Consider the following 20,506-nt stretch of genomic DNA (forward strand, 5'->3'; position numbering starts at 1 on the left):
AATTATTTTTTTTAGACTGCGCGGTTATGGTATATAAGTTTTTTGTAAAGGAAATATTATCATTATAAGAAATAATTAAATTAGAAAGCAACGTACGCGTTTAAACAATATTTTTCTCTATAAATTAATAATTCATACATATAACAAAAAAGAAATGTAATTTTATTTTATCAAATGATCATATTATACGTTCGGACATACATATATTTATTTCAAAAGGAACATCTCAAAATATCCGAAAGTTTTTACTAGTCAAATATCATCCATTTTAAAGACTGAGTAAAAGAAGTAGAAAAAAAAATAAAAAGAGAAAAAATAAGAAAGAAAGAAGAGGAAGAGAAAAATAGAGGAGAAGAAGAAGAAAAGAAAGTGCTCTGGTGATCACTCCTCTCTAAAAAGCTAATTTCTCGCGTGAAAGTTAGCCAATTAGGTATATACAGGTGCGTGTCCGGGCCAATCAAATGAGAGCTCGCGAGCTGAGCTCTCAACTTCATTTCTTTCACTTGCTGATTTTTTTCAAGCTTGTGATACTGAGGCTTACCAGGTGGGACTCTGGGCTGGTGAAGGTGACCACAAGGCCGTGGAGTCGCCTCATGTTTATCGTCATTCCGGCCTTCTTTAAAATGGCAGTCCAACAGCATGCGTTGGCCCAAGTTCGACCACGTGTGGGCGCACGAGGGTCAGCAACATCGAGAATCGATTTTAGAATGATCGGCGTCGCACGATTGAGCGACTTATGTACTCATTGGTGCTTTTTTTCATTTCGGTGCCAGTTTTATCTCGGAAAAGTACTAATAATCGCTTTTACTTATACGCATAATAACATTAATTATCGTGCTGTATGGGTCGAAAAAAATAGAAAATGTATATATACATTTATACCTAGCACTTTACATAATATCTTCAAAATCAATCAGCATCTTTGATTATAGCTTGTAATGATTATTATCGTTATAATTTGTTTCCGCTTTAAAAATTCTACGATAAAGTAACATGCAATGTATTTAACATTTATATAAAACGTCATGAGAGAGTGATTTTAAAATAATTACATCGTACAAATTGAAGAATTTGATTTTTTTTTATTTTCTATTTGCGTCGTAATATTAGTTTAATGACGCGAGAGAAAGTTGTCAAGTTGGAAAATTTATTTTGGTACGGACATTTCCAATATTCGTTCTTTTCTACCAAATTTGTCTCTCGCCACATTTCAATGAATTTCTCGCGCGCTATTCGTTTTTTTTTTTTGACACGAGGAAGGAAATCAGGACGCATGATAGACAGCGCGACATTAACAATCGATTTCGGAAATTCATTTCCACCTAGACTTATGAGAGATCCTCGTAATTTCCTACCAACTCGCGTATACTCGCAGAGGGAATTGATTTTCGAGCCTCCGCGTTTTGATTGACGCGAGATCTTATCTTGTAGGTGTTCTGTCAAGTCCAAATTCGCAATTCAAATGTGGAGTACGGGTAAAAAAGGCGGTCGTTTAACATTTTATTTTCATCTAAAATTTTCAACATAAACTTCTTACTTTGCGCAGAGCTAAATGCTAAATTCGTTGATTGCCAAGTTGTTGCGAACGAATAAATTGCGGATGAGACAATAAAGTTTCATTCACGAGAGGTAAAAGTAAGTACGACTTTTAACAGTAGTTTAAAGAACATTCGTTGTCGAGCACATCCCTGGCGGATAAATCCTTGGAGGTACCTTGTAGCGTAACTTTCGTTCGCTAGGCTTTGTAGGATTGACCCTTTGCAAAGCTACCTTTCCGTTGAAGAAATATGTATTCCGTGAGATTTGAGCAGAAATTTCATTATCATTTATAATTACACTGCATCTATTATCATAAATTTATTTAAATGTTTTAAATTTTAAAACATTTTTGAAAGATAAAATTTATATATATATAAATATTTATAAATTATATTAGAGTTCTGTCATATGTATAGAAATAATAAATTTTATATTATAAAATTTAGATTGAGAGTGAATATCCTACATTTATTTTTAAAAGTGTTATTATTTATTTAATAACCATTTAAATATTTTAACTTGAATATTTAACTTTATGAAAAATAAGAAAAGAAAATTTGCAGAAAAAATATTTGTTATCAAAATCTATTATAAAAATTAAGAAGAGGGATTGAAGTTCTGTTTAAATATCATCTAAAAAACAATCATGTGTTTAAATTTATGTATAAATTACAAATAGAATACAAAAATATGTAAAAAATTATACAAGAAAAAATTAGACTTTTTAGTTAACTGTTCCGTCGTTAAAATTGGGCAAAAGAAAGGCTGTAGATCACATAAAGAATACTTTGGTAAATATTTTACTTTGCAAGTACGGCAAGCACTTAGGTCTTTTTTCAAAAATCCTTCGTAAAACTAGCGCGCAGCAAGCCATCTTTGGAACGAAACGAGTATAAGGTGCATCGTTAAACACGTCGCGAGGTATAATGTGTCACTTTAAGACGAGAATTATCTTTCGGGCGGTATAACGAGAGGAGTAAGTCGCTGAAAGTCTCCGTGGCAGGGGATTCGTGTCGGCACATCGTGCCCGAGCATTAAGGCGCTTGTCATAAATATGAGGAGACACGCGTTCGTCTTGAATACCCGTAAAACTTTCAGCGAGCCGCAGAGCTCGCGCACAAAATGAGAACATTGTGAAAGTTACGCGGGTATAAGTAAATTCACCGACAAGAAGCAAACGATGATGCTTAATGGTAAATAAGAGAAGAGGAGAACATGACATAGATTAAAATATAATAAATGTGATAAATGTAATACGACGAATGTGAAGATCATAATGAAAATTGTTGTAAATATACCGATATCAGGAATTTTGAGGTCAAAAGACGAAATCGCATCAAATGCGACGACAAATCTCATTTCCTGAAATATCAACTGACGGAAATATTATTGGAGCCGACCGGGATGAGATCTAAGTACGCGAGAAATACCAAAGGTATACCGCGATGGAATAAAATCCACCTGTGCTAGGATTTAATATCGCTACCATCTCTCGTCGAGACGCTTTCGAGACATCACGTAAGCTCGAGCTACTCGAGGCTTAGCGATTTCGTGACAGATTATGCCGGATTATTCGATGAGCACGCGCACGAATAAGAAAATATATCTGGGGGAATCCGCGACTATTTCATCCAGATACCAGCCAATTTTGTACGAGGCACAAAATTTTGTTTAGAAAATTTTGTTGGCAAATTCCCTTTCGGTCGTCAGTTCTCCGTGTCTTTCCACGAAGATCGTACATTTGACAGATTACAAATGTGTCAAGTAGTAAAACATGTTACCAATTTCTCAGTTTAAATTAAATATAAACTGTTTTAACATAATTACGCCTCAAACTTTTATTCTACCGGAAAATTTTAAACTTTTATGTTGCTATAAATTAATATATAATTTAACACATAATTGCTAGACTCTTATTCCATCACAAAGTTTCAAACTTGGTCGAAGTTAAGAAATTAACCGCGGAATGTTTAATTACCAAGGAAAGCAATAGAGTAATCGATAAATGTGGTTTGCGTACACTAACTATACATAGTTATTTTCTTTTGCAAGTTTTATTGTACTCTTTACAAAGACAGTTCTATGGTATGCCATTAATAAAAATATTTATATGAAACTTATATGTATATATATATATATATATTTTTTTTTTTATTCGTAAAATATTAACTAGAATTAGCTCTTTAATTTGTATGTCAAATCTTTAATTTAAAAAGCTTGTTTCCAAATTTTTAAAAAATCAAATTAAATAAAATTTTAAAAATTGAGATTGTGCTGCAAAGCTTTCAATAATACTATCATAAATGCGTAATCTTTACTTTGAAATAAACTTTTCAATTCGAATATCGGATACTATTAACTCGGCAAATTAATTTGTCACTTGTTGGTATATTTAAATAAAGTTTCACGAAGCATTCGACAGTGCCACGAAACTTAGTCACCATAGAAATTAATTATTATGCTACCTGTAAACATTACACTCGCGTTTATTAATTCTTGGAACTCGGTCGCCTTGCAGAGAAGTTCATTCGGTTAATTAAACCAGCACCGAAAACGGCTGGCGCGTTAATTAAAAGACGGAAGGGCGCCTTACAACCGCACCGATTGCTCGCCCTATGAAGAGGAAAGGACGGCACTTGGCTGTGAGAGTACTTCAAGGAAGATCAAGTCACTTCACAGCACGAATTGCAGTGTAAGAAACGAATGGAACATCAATTTAGAGACGTCCTTAATATCGTGTTTCAATGAGAGAGAAAGAAAAATATATTAAATTATATACAGGGTGTCCCAGAGTTACCGCACTACTTGCTAGACACAGATCTTTGAGATCATTTGAAGACAATTTTTCCTCAGCAAAAATGTCGAGAGAGATCATCGTTTTTTCAAGTTTCCAATTTTTTCCATCATATATCTTTGTAACTTAAGCCTTAAATTAAAATTCTCTCTCTCTATTAAAATAATTCTTTCTATTAAAGTAATAAGTCTATCTGAAATTAACTAAAGAATGTAGTTTTAACTCTCTATAAAGTTTAGTTTGCAAAAAGCCCTTTTTTGAATCGCTTATAACACGGAAATTATTGATGCCTCGATATTTTTGCTCAGGAAAGATAATCTTAAAATAATCTCAAGAATTTGTCATTAGTAGGTGATGCGGTAATTCTGGGACACCCTGTATATAACTATATATATAATTTACCTTTCTCGAGACTTGGATATATTTTTATACATCATACGAAAATTGGGATTTCCGAAACGTGGAGGTCTATTCTATTTACACTCTTTTGCGAGATATATATATATATATATATTTATATATATATTTACAAGAAATAACTATTTTTTTTTAAATAATTCTCATATACATTTCCTACAGTCAAATATAATCTCGCATCGCGAGTATAACAATCGATCAAATATGACTAACCCTAGAGTAAGTATTATTATTTGTATATTAATTATTATTAATTCCGTATACATTAATTCGGTTCATTTATTTGAATAGTTTAAACAAGAGAGACTCATACAAAGAGAAAGATTTTTATATAAATCCTATAAAAGTTTTTATTTAATAAAAAAAAATAGTTTTTTTTTTAGAATTTATAAAATTATTCCATATTTATTTACCTGCTTATTATTCCATATTTATATACCTGCTTATTATTGTACGCATCGGATATAAAATTTGGTGCGTACAATAATAATTTTCTAAAATATTAATTATTTTAAGCTGTGCTGTATAATTTGGATTTTATATTTGTATGTTACAGAGAACGTAGCTTCAATATCAACAACTCCGCTGTTGCGCATCAGTGCCGGTAAATGAGAAACTTTTATTTAATTTTGAGGTAACAAATTGTAAATTGTAGAGATTGTAGATAAATCCGTTACTTCAAAATGGATGGGCTAGAACAAATTAGACTACATAACTTTCAACAGTTTCTTTCTATTTACATTAAAGCATATTGCAAATGCAAATTAAAACATAAATTAAAGAAATATAAAAAAAACTTTTAATTTTTTATGAATTTATTATTATAATCAATTATTTGTTTTATTTAATAAAAAACGCGTTAATTTTATTAATATTATACATAATTATTTATTTTTATAACACACACTGATTTTGTTTTAAGTTTTTATAGTCCATCCGTTTATGTAATGTAACATATCAAAAAACTTTGCTTTGACTAATGGAAAAATCAAAATCATTTCGATCAATTAAATCATATATAATATTTAAAGAAATCAATGAATGATACTATAAAGTGAAAGCATAGTGAAAAATGTATAAGTAAATGCTTAATTAATTTTGTTTTATTATAAATTTTATTCATTTAAATAATATTTAAAAAATTGCAATTAACCAATTTTATATGATTGATGACTTGACATTATATTAGTTAAAGCAAAGTTATATAAAGACAACGTAGAACGAACGATCGTTACATATTACGGTTATAAACGAGCATAAAATTATTCTCATGTACCGATGAAATCAATTAGTCGGCAACGAGGGGAGTTTTTCTTCTTTATTGATCTCTGATGGAGGTCAAAGCTACTTTATTTCTGGCTAGAAATAGCCCGATTGAATGCGGACAGGATCAACGAAAGAAGTTTAACTGATCTGAAAAATGGTTCGTCTAAGCCAGATAGATGACCATTATTGATCAAAAGATGAAAATGGTACACATGAAGGAAAAGTACGTGTTTTCTACGTTCAATAACATGTAATATACATAAAATAAACGCGTAAAATAAAGGGGCAAACTAAACGAATATGCGTAAAATAAACGATAATAAGTAAAAAATAAACGGAGACGCGAAAATGAACGGAGACAGAAAAACGCTACCGGTGCGTTCGTAAATTAAATCCCGATTAGGGCACATTCCCCAAATCTCGAGTAATCGCGGATATCCGCTGGCTTAACCAGCAAATAGGGCGGCTAAAGTTGTTAGGACTACTAGGGTTGTTAGAATCATTAGGATTGTTAGGATCACTAGAGTTGTTAGGATCGCTAGGGCTGTTAGGATCGCTAGGACTATTAGGATCACAGGATTGTTAGGATTGTCAGACTATAATATTTTATATAGTAAGATTTTTATTACTACATAATATATTATAAGGTTCCTTATAGAATATTAAAACTTGTACTTTATAATTTAAAAACTGTAATTTAAGATCGCAAAATTACATATTTAAAAATATATATATTTTTTTAAATTCATTTTTAATCAATTTTATTTTTGTCTTTTTTAAGAAATCATTCTCAGGTGTTGGATATCCTTCAAGTCATCAATATTAGTTTTTGATTATAATTTGTTAGATATTCTATATACATATATAATATATAAAATATAAAATATATGCGCAAACTATGACACATTATTCAATAAAATTTTTCTTTTTTTAATATTATATTAATGCATACATAAATTTGTAATATGAAATCTACAAGTACTAAAAAATTCGAAGAAAGTGGAATGAAATTTATTTGACAAAATTGCTCTTTCTTATTCAATGTTAAATTAAAGATTTAAGGAAAAAATAGCGTTAAGTTTTATCATAGTAACGATTTAGAAAGGCAAACATTTTCTGTTATACAATAAGCTTTAATAGAAAGAGAACATTTTATGAATATTGTGATTAATAATGCATCAAAATCTCACAATTTGTCGATCAGATGCGAACTCATAATTTCACTGAAAATCGTTAAATCTGCTCAAGCTGCGCGTAAAATTTACGAGTGCGGGCTGGATTTACTTTCCAGCGGGATCGTGACTCGTAATTCTCGATCACGCGTGTCGCGAGGTATCGATCGAAGTAAACCATCATTGCACACTGCACGCGATGTAACCAATTAAAAAAAGGTAGCATGATCCATGAGAATGCAGCGGTTTACCCATTATTCAGATTGATTTGCAATCGTGGATTCTTTTTGATAAATCAATTTTATACACGTAATTTTTCTTAATAGATAATAATTATTCTAATATACATATACATTGCTCTTAAGATTAATGCAAAAGGTTTATGTTTGATCAAATAGGTTAAATCAAATTGAGAAAATGATAATTCAAAGAAATTCTTATTTTTCTTAAAATAATCATGATACACACAGATGTTCATATATTTTCTTCATTTGAAAAATAATTTCTCAATCTTTGCTTTAGCAAATATAGAATTTAATAGAAAAATTGTTTGTTTAAATAGAAAAATCTTTATTTAACAAATAGCGCTTGTGTAATTACTCAGCTGACCAATATGAACTGTGTCTCGAGAATAAGTAATTAAACTTTTAATTGTAGTTTCGTCATTTTGATGGTATTAAGGCTTCGATACGTAACAAAAATAAAATCAACCTATCACGTGTGCACTATGGGAAACCTGCGAATAGGAGAAAAAAAGAATGCGTGAAACTAAAAAGGGAGAAAGAGAGAGAGAGCAAGAGAAAAAAAAAGAGAGAAATCAGGATTTCAAGCGAGCAGTATATCCGCGCTATTCTTTCCGACACTTTTCCCAGATGCAACCCCGTCGCGCGCTTTCTCGTCCATTTATCCTCGCGGTGCACTTCGTACCCAGTCCCGACAATGTTTTATTTAGCAGAGACGTATATTTTCCGGCCGGCTGAGATTCGTCGTCTATCCGGGCGAAAATGTTTGAAAAGAGCGAACGCGAAAGAGACGGAGGGAGAGAAAGGGAAAAAGGGATACAACGTGAAACGAGGCCGAAGGGCTAATCTCGTTGAATAACGACGACATTCGCGTTGCTGTAACGTGAGCGCGAAGTTACACGGTCGATTCCCTGCGACTCACGATAGAAATAATATCGTAAATCGCCGAGTGTGAAGCCAAGCGCACACAAGCGATCGTCACCCCTACAAAAAAAAAAGGATCATAAATACTTGTTCAATTTCTTCGCAGCGGGGGCGAAAGCGACGAGACCCTCGATGGTCGTGTGGGTTGATCTCGTCTGGATTAACGATCCAATGGAGTGGAAACGACTGAGGACCGGAAGGGAATCAAGGTAATTCTATGTGAAGTATTCTGAGACCATCTTGGTCAGATATGGATAAATCTTGGCAGCGATTCGCAGACCATAAGGATCTTATGTGAGATACTTGACGAAAATATCTATTATTCTATACGACGTTAATGATTAATGGAAGACGCGTGATAAAAAAAAATGGGAATTGAATCGCACGAAATTCCGATAAAAGATATCAATAATTTCTTTCTGGAAACGTAAAATCATATTTTGCTTCGAATGAACGATGCGAGAAACATATTTCTGTCGCATTCGTTAAAGTCATTCGGGGCTCGTTAGCTTTAAACCCTACCGTTTACCAGAGAAGGTTGAATGGGATTGAATCGTTCTCGAATTAGTCGGGGGAGACGAGGCCGGGGATTGTACCGAGGAACAAGCGTGATTCCTAGAAAGGGGATTCGCGGTAATTCGCGCGTCTTTGCCTAATTGGATTACCGGAAATTCCGGTGTTTTGCTTATAAAAGCATACTGTGCATTCTCGGTTGGCGAAGCATTTCCGGTGTTCTTGCCATTGGGTGCTCGATTTTTGCCGTTCTATTCTCGCTAGTTTTGTCGTTTTGTGGTGCAATTCTTATTATTAAATTGTACTTCGCGGGAAAATAGGCGAAAACGAGATTGTAGTGGTGAAATTCAAGGCTGAATTTAATTCGACTATCTCGCACAACCGGAATTTCCATACATCTTTTTTGGCAAATACAACACAATTTCATTATTGACATTGCATGTTTTTTCCTATCTGCAACACTATAAGTAATATTATTAAATCTTATAAAATATCTTTTTATCGTTTTTAGATTTTTTTTTACTTATATTTTTAATTAATAATTTATATTTTATGTCGTGTATTATTTACCGCGTCTCTTGATTATGGATAGAAAAAAGAAAAATTATATTTTATTATTTAATAAAAAGATGTTATTTCTCTTATTTCTCATCTCCAATGATGAAAACATTTCAAATATAGATTACTAAAAATAATTATTTAAATAGTATTTTAAAAGTATTTTAAAAATAAATGTGCATTTTAAATATTATCTAAAAATTTATTTAAAAATTTTTTGTCAGGTTAATAAATACCAATATGACTTATTATTGAAACATGTTAATAGAAATGATAAATTAAATGATAATTTTAAAAGAGTTATCAGAGAAAGAGAAATTCTTATCTTTAAAATAATATTTTCAAACATTAGCCATTTAAAAAAAACATATTATTTCACTATGTTATTTCAAAAATATTATTTTAAATATTAATTAATAGGAAAAATCATTTCAAAAATAATGTGAAGCAAAAAAATATGCATTAAAAAAAAAAAAAATAATTGTCTTAAGTAATGGATTTTGTAGCAAATTTAATAAGAGAGAAAAAAAAATTGTATAATCTTGAAAAACTGGCTATCTGATAAATATCAGAACCTGCTTTATTTCGTTTTGATCCGGCTGAACTACTGCTTAATTATAAACCGAGATGGTGCATCGCGGATTAACGACACTAATTCTACAGAACCTCGAGAGGAAATGGGCGGATGAAAAAGTGCAGCCTCGAAGTTCGCTGATGCATGTAGCCACGTGTGCAACGGGATAGCTATATGGCCGTGGTGCATTAGATGGCCGAACACGGGAAGTTCCGTAGAATAAATCAGGGGCATTGCCGTGTAGACGAGGAAAATCGGCGTGTAACAGCGGCGATGCATCCGACGCGCTCGTACTGCAAATGTGTTCCGTGCACGTAATACAGCGAGGGAACAAGAACCTCCTGCAGAACTATACAATGCGCCGCGAAATGTAAAAAAATCTTACGTGAGATACTCTTTACGCTTTTGCATCTTCGTTATCAAAGCACAAAAATCATTAAATTTATATGCGTCAACATAAAAAAGGTTAATGTACAATAATATAATGGGACAAGGCTCCATATTTATAGACATATCTACCTCATTTTAATTTTGTATATATTTCAAATCTTAACTTTCTCAAAATAATACATATTCTTAAAAAATGACAAACTTATCGAATTTTTAGGATGTCATTAATTAAGAATGTTGAGTGAGATATAGCTTTAATTTTGTGTGGTAGCTGTATATAAAAATTATTTTAAATTATATTTAAAATGTCACATTAAAAAGAAAAATTGATATTCTAGATGATCTATTTAATTTACCAAATAAATAGCGAAAATTTACTGATAATTTTAATAATTGATGATTTAGTCATGGATTTTGTATAGATTGTAAAACGCTGCATAATATTAACTTGTTAATAAATAGTTGATAAAAGTAAAAGTCTAAAGTTGCTATACCCATTGTAATTAAATAAGAATAACTCTGAGAGAAACTGTTGTTACATTTTAGTTGAGCCATTTTATGATAATTGAGAATGAATTGCACAAGAGTTGATAAAACATCGTTTTTTTAAATTACTAATAATTTACACAATTTGCTTTTGACAAGTGGAACGAAATGACAGTATTAATATGATAATGTGATAATGTTGGATACAATGTGATGCGGAGTAATTTCGAGTGTAACGAGTTTCAATTAGAATAGCTGAGCTACAAATGACGACGAGCCCTTTCACGGTTACATTAACATGCAAATAACAGTTTATACAACTTAAAGCTATTTCGATATTGCATTGGTGCGCGTTATTAGTTTCTTGTTATAGTTTTCGTATATATATATAAATCAAATATATAATCATGCAATATAAAATAATATAATATAATCAATTAGGCAAAGCAGGACAAAATAGATAACGTCTTAAAATGTTATCAAAAAATATTTATTTTAAAGAGATGCTGTCATTATCGCATATAATATTTTTTATTATTTATTATCCGTAACCTTAAACAAATTTGATATGTTAATATAATTCATTGAGCCTCAAGAGTTTAAATTTCAAGAAAAATATTAAGTTATTTATTTTTCTCTTGTTTATATATTCTTGCTTTTAATATCATATTATAATAATATACAATAAAAAAATACAAAATATCAGTAGAGTTTAAATTGTTCGAAGATATCGGTTATACAAATATAAGTATACTTGGATTGAAATAATTAACTCCAAGTTAACTCTAATTAATTAACTTTTTTGTAATGAGAATTCTTTAAGAGTATAAGACGAAATTTTCTATTAATAAGAAACTTCGATGGTCATCGAAGCGAAGTCGCGACGGTCCTCGATAATTAAAACGCAACCACTGTAACGTCCGCATTGACGTTTACTCCGACTACTAGCGCCATTCAGCAAAGGAGCGTTTCGATCTGTGGGGAGTTTCCCGCAAACGTCTCATCTTCTAATTACTGCTTTAAAATAGTCTACTATGTGGTCGTTATGATGTTCCAATACTGATTTTCGTTTGCGAATGATCGCGGTACCAGTATAGCACATAAAATGTAATTCAACGATTTCTAAAACCTTATGGGCTCTAAAAGTAAAGGGATACGACAGGCAAACGACACATGAAGAATCAAAGACCTTATCACGTAAAAGACGTGGTATCGTGAATCTACGAAATGATAGATCAACAAAGTGATCTATTCATTTCGAGACTTGAGCATTTAATGAAACAAATTTTTATTGATTTCAAGGTATAGAATGACATTTTGAAATATTTATCTGTGATTGAATCTTTTTGACGAATCAAATATTTAAACATTCAAATGTTAAATTTTTATTTGATTTTTAATTATCAAAATGCAATATTTCGTGTTGTAAAAACCGATAGATTTCAAGATAGAAAAATCAGGTGATTTTTTGTCAAGAAAAATTCTTCTTTCCTCGAAAATATGTCTTCGTTGCTGATGCATACGTTTTCGGAACTATATACGGCACTTTAATCTCGATATGGAACGTCGCGAATGCAATATTACATATATATATATATATATATAGATATACGAAAATATACAATACATCCCCGTATGCCCATTGATTTCGGAGTAACTCGAGATACCGATATCTGAACACAGCAGGCATCACAGCTTTTGATCTAATTATGAATGCGCCAACAATACCGGCATTCGTATTCATATGTTCTCTTGCTGTGTTACCGAACGCAACATGGAGAGTACGAATGCAGCTTTACGATATAACTGGGTAATTGCGCCCGTATACCGATATCGATATTAATTATAACTGAATCTCGAACACGAGTGTATTGTCCATTTTAAATGACCATCTGCTCGCTATCATAACGAGTTTAATGCATACTATTCACGCCAGTCGAAAGTAATATCGATCACGTTGCCATATAGGTGTGGATTACAAAAGTTAAATAGTACGTTATCGCTATGATAAACGATATTCTGTTATTGTAACCGTTTATGGTAATATAAAACTATTGGGTTGAACGGAAGGTTCGTGTCGTTTTTTCGGTCTTTATCTGTTAGCAAAAAACGGAACAAATTTTTCGTTCGACTTAATATATATAATTTTAGCTATATTTTAACATAACAAAGTGTTGTATCGTTAGGATATATAAGTCCTTTTTATTTATTGTAAATCCTCTGTTGAATTAATTATATATTAATTTGTTTATTAACCTGAGAAAATATTATTTGATATTATCTACTACATTAAGTTGGCTCTGCAATTGCATTTATATTAAATTATCGGATATTAAATTTAATTAGATTCGAGCTCAAAAGCAGTGATCTATTAACTCTACAGGGGTTATACGGTAAGGTATATTTTACGTTATAAGTAGCTCTTGCGAATATTGAATGTGATATATACAATATATAGGTATATAAATCATATTTTTTCATATAATAGCTATGAGAAAACCTCGTGGGAGCTTTTTAATATTCTTATTAAATTAAAAATCTCGGTGACCTAAAGTAGTTGTAGAATATCACGTGCACTGGCTTCATTATCGTGTGCATATTATGCATGATAAAAAGCTGCACGATAGAATAGCGGCTTTAAGCTTATATAAGGTGTCCAAAAACCAAAATCGAATAATCTTTTCACTAAGAATTCAATGATTTAATTGGAGTCGTTCTTCTCTTTAGGAAAATTTTATGAAAGCCATTTTTATCATAAGTGATTACTTATTAAATTAATTATTAATATTATTGAGAAAAATAAACGCGACTTCTAACGATTTTTAACTTTTCGTAGACAGATTACGATTATATAGATCTACGATTTATCGACTTGTGATCCATGAGATTCTGCATCGTGTTGCATAGTCGATATTTGAAGCAATAAGCGACTTTGAGACATTCTGTATCATCTGGACAGACAAGGAGGCAGGCAATATACCAAAATGGATATTGCGGGTATTAATGCACTGGTTGCATAAACCGCGACGATAGCGAGCAGCATAATCCAAGAACGGTCATACTCGTAAACAAGCTTCCGTAAGGGTGGCGAACGCGCTTTCAGAGAACGCGTACTTTGACAGCATGATAACCGATGTAACAAGGATTTGCAATGGTAACGACGATGCTTCGTGACCTGTAAAAGCACACGAGGGTACGCACTGTGCGAAGGTAGCGCACTCGTGTTCATATACTGCGTTGAGAACGTGAGTATCTTCAAATGTGACGACGAATAAAGAAAATACAGAGTTTTTGAGAATTTCTAAAACTACAATGTCATATAGAATTTTCCTCAAGTCCAATAATGTAGTAATGTTTAAAAAGTTCTTATATTATCAAATCCTCTTTAAATATATTTCTAGAGTTTCTAAAAAAACATGGATATATATAAATATCAATCGGCGAGGGATGTGCTCGAAAATCATAGTTGGTGCATTAATAACATTAATAACATTAATATCGCTGCACAACAACAATGTACAGGTAGAAAAGAACGAAATGCCGAGGTTTCGGTACGTCAGAGATTTCAAAGTAAAACCTAAACAGTACTTCATATTATGTTTTTTTTCCTGCGTTTATATTCTTCGATAACTTGTAATTTAATAAATGTGTATTTTTATAAGTAATTAATTTATTCGTATATTGCATTTTCCGTTTAATATTTCTCTTTGGCGTTCTTTTTCCGGAAAACTTACGTGCCTTCGTGGAGCAAATTGCGTATCGGCAATCGAGTACATGCGCCACGTGCAAAAGTTTGAATGCGCCTCTCGATATAAAAAAATCAAGAAGACCTCTAGCAATTTAGAACAAGGACATTGGCGAAGCGTTTTCTTGACCTCGACTTTTTTCGAGAATCGGAAATATTCGCGAAAGGCGAGATTAGAAAACGAACTGTGACGTTGCTTCGGACAGTTATTTGCAGCTCTTGCTTGACTCGCGCAAAAACTTCTCCTAGTGCATTCCCAATTTAATCGGATATTTCCATCGTCACGATTCTTTACTCGATAATGGAACTGGATCGTATTTCTTTTCCTTGCATTATTTAACAAACACGTGCATTCAAGTATAGCCCTTTACGAAGTTTTCGCTCGCTCCCGAGTAAAAACGATTCATTTGAAACAGTTGTAGCATGTTTTATTCACGCAAATGTGTGTAATGAAAACCGACTGCATATTTTATAATTTCACAATTTCATTAAATCATCGTATATGTATTCTAAAAAGAGAAAAGCGAATTTCGGAAATCAAATCGTGAAACCCAATAATAATACATATTGTTAGTAGAAATGCATGACATTTTAAAGTGGGTTAAGATCGATTTTTTTCTCGAACGATGTTTATATGCAGTCTAAAATAAGAAGAATAATCTTTTGTGAACAATCTTGCTCTTTCTTTTACAAATGATTAACGAGTGTGCGTATAAACATTTTTAAAGAACACTGCATTTTAAGAATAAGAAGAACATGTACTCACGAGATGCGAATCCCTGGTGGTGAACGTGATCGGATCCGAGGCTCTTGGCTCACGACAGTGAAAATCCATCTTTCCCCAAGCCGCAGCACCCGCTGCTCCGCTTCTGGCCGCTTCGATCAATTCCATCTTGATTCCCTCTGCAGCAAACTCCACCTGCGAGCACAGTAAACAGAGTCATGTCAGCTAGTGCACACGGTAGCAAACAGTGGAACAGAAAGAGAAATTAAAGTTACGATTTTTGTAATATCATTAATTGCCATGAAGCAAGACAGAAAATTCCGCAAAAGCATTTTCGTTGCAAGTATTATGTTAGGATATAACGTATTATTTAAGAAATATTAAAAATAATTAATTTTTTGTGTTTTTTTTGAGAAATAATCTGTAACTAAATGCCATTCTTTTACATATTAAAATACATTAGCAAAACATTTTATTATATTATTCATTAATTTCTAAAATCTATAAATTGTATATGCAACATAATTTTATCCAAATTCACAGAGAAATTATTTTCTATGTGTTGTGGATAAATCATTTTTTTAACAACTTTATATTATACAATTTTGTGAGGTAATTAATGTACGGATCGTGATTTAAATGTTACAAAAGAGAACTGAAGAAATAATTGGTTAAAAATTCTTTTTTCTAAATAAAAATGTGGATGTTTATTTTTCTCGTATATTCCTATCATGTTCCTCATTAAAAATTTTTGTATTAATTATGGAATTACATGTGTCCAGTCTACAACTTTGTTTAAAATTAAATACTCTTAAATTTAAGTATAATATTTCAAAGAATTTATATATAACGTAAGAAAAAACTTTTTTGATTATTTCGTTTTTAAAAATAATCATAATTCAATATATAGTTGCAGTAGGAAGCTAAGAATCTTATAAATTGAATCAAATTCTGAACAATTTACATATCGCGAGCGTACGCATGCTCGTAAATAAAACTCGTAAGAATAATTTACCGGGGACGATTCGCATCGCGCTACTTAAGCCGCAAACAGTCAGCAAATTACAGTCGTCGTTAACCTTTCGGTTACGGGAAGCGCTTTATATTGCGTCGAGTTTTATCGCTTTATTCGCGTTTTTTTTTGTCGCCGCCCATGGCGTGTTAGTTCGACTTCACTTCTCGGCGAAACTCCCCAAGTAAGTTGCTGACATGAATATTTCATTGCGTCGCGATGACCAAGTCGACACCTCGTTGCGTTGGGTGGACATTTTTATTGATCCAGAAAGTCCGTGAGCATTGCTATCGATAAGAAATAATTCCGGAATTTTCGAGGGTCCAAGATAATAATATCGTAGCATTTAGTTAAAAAAAAAAAAAATAACTTTATGTATACATATACTATTTAACGAATTGATAGATATTAGATACGTTCATATATTTGTTAATACTGATATAATAAGATTACAACAAAATTTAATTTGGATAGAAAGTTTCCTAAATTTTTAATGCAGAAAAATCAACTTCAAATTTGTTAAGAAATTGAATACAAATTATAAAAGTTATATATGTAGTTTTCCTGTGCTATATTGTATACATTTTTGTAATTAAAACATTTTAGAAAGACACCGTATATGTGTGTAAACAAATTTTAAAGAATTAACAAACATTTTTCCAAATTTGTTTTGTCTGCGCAATGTTAACAAATCTCATTATTTACAAGTGTATCATATTACATTACTTTCCACATTTAACAGCCATCTTTTTAATTAAATTTATTACAGCATAAAATGTTTAAACGACATATATACCCTTGAAAGTACTGAGGAAATTTATGATCATTACACACGTTCTCTCCACTGATATCATCTCTCGTGAAAGATTTATCATCGCGATTCCCCATCGGCAAATCAATTAATAGAATTTGAGAATAATTATCGTTCGAATTGCTAACCGAAACCGATTCGACTAAAAATAGCACAAAAAAGACAATTAAATAATTAAAATGAACAATGGTGCAATTTATTTTCCATTATCATTTTACATAGCAAAAAAAGGAAAAAAAATACGGAGGATTATTCGTTTGTGTACGACAAATATATAATAATTAATAAGTCATATTTTAAGCTATTTCTATACTGAAACAAAACGAAAAAACATAAACCATTTGTTGTACGAAATGCCACAATAAACGAGTTAAATTTTAATAGATAGAGATTAATTGCAGAACTTGTAGTCAATTCTTCTCAGCGAAAATGTCGAGGGTCATCACTTAACACAATCTTCCAAGTTTGAACATCTTTGTACTTAAGAAGCACAAATTAAAGTTTTGTGGAAGTAGAGTGTATTTAAAACAAACTAAGGGGAAAGAGGGAAATATAGTTTTGAGATCTATTTGTTTCCTCGAAAAACTTTGTCTATAAAATACATTTTATATCTTATTCACTAATTACTTATTATTCTCTGCTGAGTAATTACTTATACTTTTTAAAAACAGAATCAGAATAACTATTTTATCTTATCTAGTCTATCGTTTGACGTTATCTATTTTTAAACTGATGTGTCTTTAAAGCTAATTTGAAATTTTCACAAGTTTCCTTGTATTTTATATACTATTTTCTTATAAAATATTGAATTTGTGATTTCTTTTTTTGGATCTCTGTAAACATTTAACATTAAAAAGATTAATGATCCCTATCACGCTTTATGCAATTTTTATTAGTTTATTTAAAGTCTAAGGCAGAAGAGACGGTGGAAAGTTAATGGAAAGTATAAATAAATCATGTTATCGCGAGTAACCTTTCTTAGACATCCGACGAAGTTGTTGATCCCTTTAGCGCCTTGCAAGGATCTCGCATCGGCGCCTCCGCCGACGAGAAGTCGATCGCTTGCTAAATGCGCGAAAGATCCTGCGGTATGTCCGTGCTCAGCGTAAATCCCATCGACAATAGCAGAGAGCTGCAACAGAAAAGACAGTATCTCGAAAAGTTCGTTTCATGGCAAATTGCACAATTAATGATTTCTAATTTTATTTATTATAGTTTGTTTTCTATGTTTAATTGGCACATATTTGAACTCAAATAAGCGTGGATTTTATTTTAATATATTTTTATATTTGCTTTTTATCGTGTGTTATAAATATTATTTTGTTTTTAAATTTTTTTAAAATTTATATGATCTTTTTTTAATTTTCTATCTATTTACACAGATAAACCATCCAAAGTCTATATATTTCTTATAAATAAAGATTTGTTAATTTTGCCTGTGATTTTTTGCCGAACAGATAAATTACAAGCGTCGTTGTGCTTTGCGCTTGAAAAGGATAACCTCGGTATTAACCTCGGTATCACTTCGATCCTTAAAAAAGGGCGGGTAAAGTTTCCAGCGATCATGCGGGTATGCCGTAAAGTTTAGCATTTAGACAATCGCCGTTCTTGAGGAGTGGTCCATTACGACTTTAGCAATGGCATCGTTATCTCCCGTTTATTCTCTTCCTTTTTCGTCCATCGCTCTAACTAACAGGGCGGCAGACTCGGAGGAGCGAACAGGGTAAAACGTTAGAATGTTATGTCTTTCCAGAGGCACCTAATCGAGAGGAAGATACTATCCTCTTACTACTCTTCATCATCACTTACCACACCAGGGCCGCCGCGATGTATAGATTTTTGATGGCAAAAATGTAAGCCTAGGATTTCCACTTTAATTTCCAAAGGAAAAATTAAAACATTCAAATATATTTTAAATCTTATAATAATGAGAAACAGACGCGAATAGATCAAAGTTTTATAATATATAACTTAGAAATTTTTTACATGCAATTCGGAGTTAATAAATGTTAGATTATACAGTTTATTTTCGGTTTAAAATCTTTATTCTTAAAAAATAGAATCTATTTATTTCTAGTTAAAAATCCATTTTTAAAGAACAGGATGTGTTAGAAAGAAATAGCACGCTATAAAATAAGATATGAAAAATAAACATAAATTAAAGCGGTTTCGTGGAAAAAAATTAGCTCATTAGTTAATTTAACTCCAAGAAATACGATGTTTTAAGAAATAGAATCTGCTTATTTTCGGTTTAAAATCCATTGTTAAAGAAAAGGATGTGTTAGAAAGAAATAGCGCTATAAATAAAGATATAAAATATAAATATAAATTAAAGTGGTTTTGTGAAAAACAAGAATTAGCTCATCAATTACTTTAGCTCCAAGAAATACGATGTGGAGCATTAAACTCTGGTTGTTATAGGACCGGCCCTGTTTGGGGCTTCCGCTTTTCCTCATCGTAATTAGGTAGCTCTCTTGTCGAGGGCGTTTCCTTGGACCGTAGTTGAGCAATCTCCTTCATAATCCTCGAGGCCTTATCTCCGATGTTTCTCAGTGAACAAATAGATCCTGAACTCATCGAGATAAAATTAAGGAGCTGTCTGCGAGTAACCAGTATTCCACACCGCTTTGCATAAAGAGCGTAAAGATACGTTATGTAAATGTCTTACTGTCATTACAAAGAGATTATTACATCTACTTATGGCAAAATTTAGTTTAATGTAGTATCGAGATTTAAAATGGCAGTTGAGTTTATATAACTTTAAATTGGGCCCTCTTCCACTTTAATTTCCAAAGGAAAAATTAAAACATTCAAATATATTTTAAATCTTATAATAATGAGAAACAGACGCGAATAGATCAAAGTTTTATAATATATAACTTAGAAATTTTTTACATGCAATTCGGAGTTAATAAATGTTAGATTATACAGTTTATTTTCGGTTTAAAATCTTTATTCTTAAAAAATAGAATCTATTTATTTCTAGTTAAAAATCCATTTTTAAAGAACAGGATGTGTTAGAAAGAAATAGCACGCTATAAAATAAGATATGAAAAATAAACATAAATTAAAGCGGTTTCGTGGAAAAAAATTAGCTCATTAGTTAATTTAACTCCAAGAAATACGATGTTTTAAGAAATAGAATCTGCTTATTTTCGGTTTAAAATCCATTGTTAAAGAAAAGGATGTGTTAGAAAGAAATAGCGCTATAAATAAAGATATAAAATATAAATATAAATTAAAGTGGTTTTGTGAAAAACAAGAATTAGCTCATCAATTACTTTAGCTCCAAGAAATACGATGTGGAGCATTAAACTCTGGTTGTTATAGGACCGGCCC

The 20,506-nt window shown here is 31.5% G+C and overlaps 1 protein-coding gene across 1 annotated transcript in view; it reads right to left on the reverse strand.

Moving 5' to 3' along the window:
- The window catches only part of LOC115234837 (neurexin-3b), a 216,918-nt gene that overhangs the window by 67,059 nt on the left and 129,353 nt on the right, over nucleotides 1-20,506 (reverse strand). The window contains exons 7-9 of the mRNA XM_029806185.1: nucleotides 18,141-18,299; nucleotides 15,387-15,539; nucleotides 542-616 (exon numbers count right to left, since the gene is read on the reverse strand). Coding sequence (XP_029662045.1) covers nucleotides 542-616; nucleotides 15,387-15,539; nucleotides 18,141-18,299 — 387 coding nt within the window. The remainder of the gene's footprint in view (nucleotides 1-541; nucleotides 617-15,386; nucleotides 15,540-18,140; nucleotides 18,300-20,506) is intronic.

This window comes from Formica exsecta, unplaced genomic scaffold, assembly GCF_003651465.1.
Source record: "Formica exsecta isolate Colony F162 unplaced genomic scaffold, ASM365146v1 scaffold21, whole genome shotgun sequence".
NCBI lineage: Eukaryota > Metazoa > Arthropoda > Insecta > Hymenoptera > Formicidae > Formica > Formica exsecta.